Below are 7,735 nucleotides of genomic sequence, written 5' to 3'. Positions count from 1 at the left end.
GAGTGTAGCTTCATGCCATAGCCATGAAAGTGGTCTGCATTGGGAACTGGGTGGGAATGTCTCCAGGATATGTTTGGTAAATAGGCTGCTGGTATTACTGCCAACTAATGGTTCCTTCCCTCTCAAGCTGTCAGAAGAGTTGCTAGCCAAATGGCTCTCCCTCCCTGAGGCACAACACGTGCCACTCTGCCAGCACATGCTGGGATTTGCCATGAAGTCTGTCACGCAGACAGCCATGGGCAGCAGCTTTGAAGATGACCGGGAAGTCATCCGATTCCGCAGGTACCATGATGCAGTAAGTGTCCAGAAAAGCCAGGAAATCTCCTGTTATATTTTTTCCAGACCAACAACACACAGCTTGTGTCTGTGTACAGTTTAGTACAAGCTACTGCTGAGACTTTAACATTAAGGTAACATTAAACTGAAGAGCTTGAGGGCTTTGCCTCAATTGTCTCAAGCTGAAACTATCAGAAAGATCCTACTGCTGATCCTGCTGTCATTAGTCTAAGGTGTTTCTAAAGGATCTTTGGGGATTGGGAACTCAGATCCAATGGCAGTTGAAAGGTGTTTGATACCTAAGTCAGTTAAACTCTGCTGCGAATGCCAGTGGATCTTCTCCTTTTCAAAGATCTTCTGAAGGCTCTGTGACATTGTGGAGAAAGGAAAAACTGAGGAGGTCCCAGGCTGTGTTCACATCTGTGGATGTTAAATCTGCTGATGATAGGGTGGGAAAGAAACATCTCCCATTCAAGATTCCAATGCCTTTTCTCCTACAGTTGTAATTACAGTTGTTTCATTTCAACTCAATTTCAGCTGTTGTAGACATAATAACTGGAATGGGACATGGTGTCCTAAAGAGGAGGCCAGTTCTGCATTCATAGGAGTCTTTATTTTATTTGGTGTTTTCATATGCCTAAATAGGGAAGAATAGAAGAGTCCCAGCAGTCTCAGCCTGTGGTGAGTGATGGTGCTCTTCTCTCTGTCCTTTCAGATCTGGTCAGAGATTGGGAAAGGTTTCTTGGATGGGTCCCTTGACAAAAACATGACTAGGAAGAAGCTCTACGAAGATGGTAGGTTCCTCCCAAAATCAGTCTTCCTCCCACTCTCATTAATACTTTGCTTTTGCTTCTCATACATTTCACAGTAAGTTATTTTATTTTTTTGTTGTTCTGTCTTTTTTGTTGTTAATAAAGCCTTTCAGTATTGATTGATAAGATGTTAAACAAAAGTAGTTTGTATCTAGAACTAAGGATTTGCTTGTAAATCCTCCACATCCAGTGTTTCCTTCTTTATGTTGGTGCTTCTGTGGGTTTCAGAACCTGAGGACAACTACTGCTCTGTTAAAATGGACTTCTCCCATGGGCACTTGTTCAGTACTGTTCCTGAGTTTTAGGAGGATGGTGCATTAGGACACAATTTCACAAACTCCAGGTAGTGAGGCTTGGTATTCAAGTGTTGCTGGCCTTCCTATGTGGAGAGGAGGGAGGAAGGGTGATTCTAAGATGAAGGGGCTGAATTTGGCCTTGGTAAATCAAGTTTCAGATCCAAATTATGCTCCATATTTTCTGGATAGTCTTGAGTAAGTCGTTTAAATCAGACAGCCAATGGTATCTGGGTCCCAAACTCCCCCCAGTTCCCACAATAGGAGTTAGGGACCCAAATATCTTCAGATGTGTGGACTCTTTGTGCCAAAACCCTGCCATGTTTTCCCCACCTTCCTCTCCCTGTCTGTGTAGACTCTTAAGCACAGAGCCAGCCTCTTGCACCGTGCTTGTAGAACCCCTAGCAAAAAGGAGACCATCAGTGGCTGGAGGTGAGGTAACACTTCAGTAATTATAACTCTAGAGGCCATGCAGCTGGTGTTATCTGGCTCGAACGTTTGTTTTATGGGGGTTGATTAAACACGTTCTCTGGTAGTTCAACACTGTTATTTGACTTCTCCTTACTTGGAGTACATGACTTGGTTATACCTGTAAGGATGGCTTTTTATAGGCAACCTGTCTTACTTTAAGTACATTTTACATTTTCAACTAAATTGGAGATACTGCCTTCCAAATTGACAGTAACATGTAACAGGGGCTGTTTCTGCAAGTGAGCTCAGCAGGGACAGCTGGTCTGAAAATCTGCTTGGGGAGATGGATTTGCTTCTCTGCAGCACTCAGGATGACCAGATTTTAAAATAAACATTTGGTTTTGCTTCCAAAGCTCTGATGGAGATGGAATCCACCTTAAGGAAAGTTACAAAGGAGCGCCGAGGCAGATCATTCAACAGGCACGTCTTTATAGACACCTTGCTGCAGGGGAGTCTGAGTGACCAGCAGGTCTGTGCAGCTGTTATGTCATTAAACAGTAGTGGACTTCTGCTGTTACAAGTTCATTACATTGTAGCCTTTGATTAATTTAAGTTTTTGCATCTTACCTCAGATTCTAAAGCAGGGTTTCTCATTCTTTTTCCATTCCTATGATGCTTAATTGCATTAGACTTAGGTAGCTTTCCTTGCCACTGCTTTGTTGCTATTTTTATAAGCTATAAGTATGGTAGTATTAAGCATGTCTCATGTGCCATTCCAGTGGAAGTTCTGTAGAGAGTTCAGTCTGTGCCTTCTAGATGTATTTCCTGCTTTCTGCACTAAAGGGATTTCCTGCACTTGAATGCAGAATGTGCCATTTCTTTTTTATCTTCACAGTCTTATGAACTTAATTCTCTGAAGTAGATTTTATTTCCTAGATTCTGGAAGATACAATGATTTTCTCCTTGGCAGGATGCATAATCACTGCTAACTGTAAGTACAGATTGTAGGTAAGTTTCCATCCTCAGACTCAGCTGTCTAAAACTGTGTGTGATGACATGAGACTTACTCTAGGCTAATAAAAAAATTCTATTCGTCATTCTGTTTCTCCTGGGTTACAGATGTATAGAAGAAGCTAATTTTACAGTGGACTCTCAACACAGCCTCACAACTAGTGAGTTGTGAGAAACTAAGCTGTGTTTGACACTCTTCCCAGCCTTTTGGTGAGCCTTAGAATGTCTTCCCATTGCTTTTTGCTTGCACTCTAACCCCAGCCAACTGATGCTAAATTTGATGAAAAGGCACCAAAAGATGTAAGCCACAAAGATCATGTTGTAAAATATGTTCTGGCACACAGGAAGGAAATTAGAGCAGAGTGCTGGAATCTTCAGTGCTCACTTTGAGTTTATGGAAGATAGATGTGTTCCATGTATAGAAGAATTTCAAAGGAGCTACGTTGGGATTTGTGCAAAGTTTATGGAAAAAAAGAAGCAAACCAGAAACAAATAAAAATACAAACTGGAGCTGTGCAAAATCTCTTACAACAGGGCAATGATTGTCAGGCCCTGTATCTCAGCCAGTGGGGCTGGGACTCCAAAGAAAACGTCCCAGGTGCAGCTGGGTGTTAAAGAAAGTGGAAAGTAAACTTGGCAACTATGATAATACTCTCCCCAGAGAATATCCTCTCCAAATACTCCAGGAAGACTGTCATTTTAAAGGGCTTGTCTCTTCAGGGATTCCGGATAGTCCTCATGAATAGACAGTTTGGAGTGGTAGAAACATTTCCTTGTAGCTTTAGGGAAACTGCATCCTACACAATTATTTCGTATACAGGGTTTCTTTTTCACTCTGCTGTTGAAGATATCTCTTGAGTACCTTACAAAATAGATGTAGGGGAGACAAGTTCTGGCCAGCCTGCTGCAGCGAGTTGTACTGTTCTTGTCATTCCCTGTCAGGAGCCCCAGATGTTGGCTGTCTGGAGCACTCGCCTGAGATGTGCTGGAGAAGCCCCCTAAATAAGGGAATTTTCTGATGCTTTGGGCAAATCAGCCTTTCATTGCTTGGTTGGTCTAATCACCTTGGATCCCCAGGGCTGGCTGGACTGTGTGGTCCCTTTCCCCAGAGCTGTGGGCCTGAATGACTCAGTCTCCTGCACAGCTCCCTAAGCTCCTCGTAGCATTGAAAAGAGAATTATAGCTTGTGGGGTCTCTTACTACACAGGAGTTCAGCTTCTACTCCTGCCACTGCATACTGAATCAGTACAGCCTGCTGTGAACAGAGGTCACCCTTTTCTGGGTCAAAAAGTAGTGTTGCAAATACAGGAGGTAAGAAAACTGAATGCAGTTTGTAAAAGATTGAATTTTCTGGATCCAGTCTTGTCTTGTTTTCTTCCCCAGTGTGTACCTGGGCAGTTTACTTCCTGACAACCTCAGAAGATGTTCAGCAGAAGCTCTACAAGGAGATGGACCGTGTTCTCGGGAAGGGACCAATTACACATGAAAAAATTGAGCAGCTCAGGTGGGTCCCATGGAAGGAACTGCAGAGGAAGGTTATTTTGTGTGGTGGGGATAGGGGTTTCATGTGTGGGAGCCTGATCCCCAGCCTACACTGGGCCAAGAAGAGGGATCCAAAAGCTACTCCCTTCAAGTAATCAGTCATTTTAATAGTTTGATTCATGTTAAACATATTTAGAGAGAAAGCATGGAAGTATCTTCTTTTCAAAGGGCTACAGAACTAGGATGATGACTGGTCAACAGTGTGCCTTTATTTTTCATGCATCAGTTGGTGCAACTGAGTGCATTTTGTATTTGGACTAGTGTTGGAGTTTCAGTAAGGCAGTATTGAGTATGTGGGCTTCTTGCTGTTTCTTGTATGGGTGAGAGGCCCAGGAAAAGGGCTGGTGTGTATATGCTTTTTATCAGAGTTAGTTTGATTTAAAATCTGAAAAAAATGTGGTGAAGAGAGATTTTTATAACCTTCCCTAAAAGCTGATAATGAGATTTAATGCTTCTTGCAAAGATGCTGGAACTCCTTGCCAGGAAAAAAAAAATAATAAAAAATGAAGTGCCTCAGTGTGGCCTGAGACAGCTCCAGAGACAGACTGTGACCCTAAAGGCAGCAGGTGACTCAGTTCTCCTTGCTGCCACAAGGACGTGGACAAGCTTCTCTCTGGGATGGTTAAACTAACCAAGTCGTACTGGTTGCAGGTACTGTCGGCAAGTCCTGTGTGAGACAGTGCGAACAGCAAAGCTTACTCCCATTGCTGCACAGCTGCAGGGGCTGGAGGGCAGAGTCGACCAACATACTATCCCCAAAGAGGTAGGGCAGTACTGGGAGTACTAGGCCACTTTCCTTTCCTGGAGGGGAATTTGCTGTTTCCTCTTCTTCCTCAGGAGGGGTCAGGCAGGAAGACCATTTCTTCTGACACTGTTGAACCTGAGCAGCTGCTCTGTTATCTGGAAGTACAATGTAGTTCAAGGTTTGCCCTGCATTTCCTCTGTGGGAGAGGCTCTGGGAATTCATGTTCTCTTCCTGAGCAGGTTTGCTTCCAATTCTGGGTCCACCAGGGATAAATCATCTTTTGAAGGGTCTTACGGGCTCAGTTGTGCATAAAAAGAGCATGATTTCAGGGCTGATTGTATCACCTATATTTCATACACAGAGGGGTACCTTCCATGGCAAAGAATAAAGTAGTCCATATATATATTCCAGCAAGAGTAGAGGAATGGGATCAGAGCCTCTCTGGGCACCAACAATTGCAGCATGGTCCTTAGAAGATAAAATCCTAACATCTGGGCATGGATTATGGAAATCTGTAGATGAATCTAGCATGTTATCTTTTTAATCCACCTAATAAATATGAGTAGTCTACAGAATAATTGTCATCCAGCAGGGCTGTGCAGAGGTGTCTTTCTACTTTGACATACATCTCCTATTTTCTTTGCAGACACTTGTGCTTTATGCTCTTGGTGTGATGCTGCAGGATAGTTCATCGTGGCCGTTGCCATACAAGTATGTAGACTCAAGACTTTTATTGCAACTAATTAATTTCCTTTTAAAAATTAATATTCTTTAGATCTTACAGCACAGCCTGTTTGGCTGCAGGGCCTGCCTTAAGTAGATTTTAGAGATGAAAGGGAATCTGTAAGAAAATCAATTTATGAAGGTCTTGGTTTGTTTGTCTCCGTGGATGAGATTTTGGGGCAATTCATGTCATGATCCTCCCATGCTCCAGTCTGCATGTGTGTATTTGTTAAGAGTTGAATAACAATTTTTTTTGCACATACACACACACAGGTGCCCTGGTAAATGCTGATAAATTCTTTTCAAGGTTTTCTGTGAGAGAGGCACAGTGATTTGAATGGCTTTGGAATCACTGCTTGTCATTATGAATAATGATGCAAGGGAGGAAGCATCAGTCTGAAGTTTTGTTTTTTCAGGGGGAAGGGAAATACTACCTCATTACTTCTACCTGTGAAAACAAAACTGGAACCAGGCCAGTATTTTGAAAGTTAAAGAAAAAAATTGCTGTAGCTTCCTGTGGCCTCCAGGTGGCAAATATTAACATACATCTGACTTACTTCACTTGGGCTTGGAAAAAAATGTGGGTCAGTTATTCTAGACAGGGAGAACAGACAGCTGAGATTTAGGAGAAGGAACAGAGCCTTTAGAACAGCACTTGCCCTCCTGCAAGTGTAGCTCTTACAAAAGGGTCAGGCATTGATGCACTGATCTACGAGCACCTTAGCAGGGATTACCCACTAGGATAGGACATGCACTGTGTTTAGGAAGGATTTGAGGCCTCGTGGGAGGGACAGTGAGGACTGCTATGAACACAGTGTGTTTATTCCATGGAGAAGGAGGTTGAGGTTTAGCCTGAGGTAGACGTGTATTTCTGTGACAGAGACAGGAGATCAGCTCTTTGTGATCCCTTCATCTATCTACTGTGCAAAAATACTGTGTGTGGCTGTTTGCCCTCCCTGTTTTTTTGCTAGGCAGCTGCGTTTTCTTTCCTATTACAACTTCTGTAATTTGCCACTTCAGGGGAAATTTAAGTTTGATGCTGCTTTTACTTGAGAGTCAGCACCCACATGCCTTTTCACCTTCATAGAAGCAGAGCTCTGATGTTTAGGCAGGGAGCCAAAAGCTTGGAGTATAAGCAGAAATATTTAGCAGAAAGTGAAAGAGAATGGCCTCCCATCTATCAGATTTCCTATTAGGTTTTTTTGTTTAATATATTTAAATTGAATGATATTTTATTAGTCTCTCTGTGGTTAGTTCATTATGGGAGTCTTGTTTTAACTCATGCCAGCCCTGGATAATAGTTTTCTCACAGCCTCCACCATCCTAAGGCTGGAAACCACTTTTCTCACTTGAATGAGTCACCAGCTACCCTCCTCCAGCACATATCCATATATACACCAGCTGCTTGAAGGGAAGGGTGAGGGGCAAGAAAAAAAGGGAAATATATTTGGAAGTGAGAAAAGAAGGGACACAGGAGGAGAGAGAGAGTGAGCAAGACAAATCAAATTGTGTGTGCCCTGGAAGGGAATAGAGGGCAGGTAGGAGCATCAGCTCAGCTGTGTACTCGAGCTAGATACCCACTCCTGAGAGGTAATGCGTATTAGTTCCAGCCCCGTGTCACACTAACTCAGTTTATCAGCATTTTGACCAAGCTGGGACACAGCTGACCAGCTGGGAACAGATGGAGTGAATGCACAGTTGCCTTTATATATCTGGGTGGAATTACCCAGCATGATTTAGAGAGAGCAAATTAGCAAGATTCTGTATGTCATTGCCAGTTTCTTACTCGTGTGCGTATGCGCATGTACTTGGGGAAAGGATCCTGTGCCCACGCAGAAAGCCTCAGTGTATTTTGTCTTTCATAGGTTTGATCCAGAGAGATTCAATGAGGAATCGGCCATGAAAAACCTCTCCTTGTTGGG

General features: G+C 43.1%; 1 protein-coding gene across 1 annotated transcript in view; it reads left to right on the top strand.

Annotated features, from left to right (window-relative positions):
- The window catches only part of CYP20A1 (cytochrome P450 family 20 subfamily A member 1), a gene marked incomplete at its 5' end in the record, with an annotated part of 13,228 nt that overhangs the window by 4,936 nt on the left and 557 nt on the right, over window positions 1-7,735 (top strand). Inside the window, 8 exon segments of the mRNA XM_010170308.1 lie at window positions 128-295; window positions 992-1,070; window positions 2,206-2,321; window positions 2,729-2,783; window positions 4,187-4,307; window positions 4,997-5,108; window positions 5,737-5,801; window positions 7,679-7,735. The exon segment at window positions 7,679-7,735 is cut by the window's right edge and continues 7 nt beyond it. Coding sequence (XP_010168610.1) covers window positions 128-295; window positions 992-1,070; window positions 2,206-2,321; window positions 2,729-2,783; window positions 4,187-4,307; window positions 4,997-5,108; window positions 5,737-5,801; window positions 7,679-7,735 — 773 coding nt within the window.

The sequence above is a fragment of the Antrostomus carolinensis genome, unplaced genomic scaffold (assembly GCF_000700745.2).
Source record: "Antrostomus carolinensis isolate BGI_N321 unplaced genomic scaffold, ASM70074v2 scaffold15506, whole genome shotgun sequence".
Classification (NCBI taxonomy): Eukaryota; Metazoa; Chordata; class Aves; order Caprimulgiformes; family Caprimulgidae; genus Antrostomus; species Antrostomus carolinensis.
This window is presented reverse-complemented; position numbering and strand designations above follow the sequence as displayed.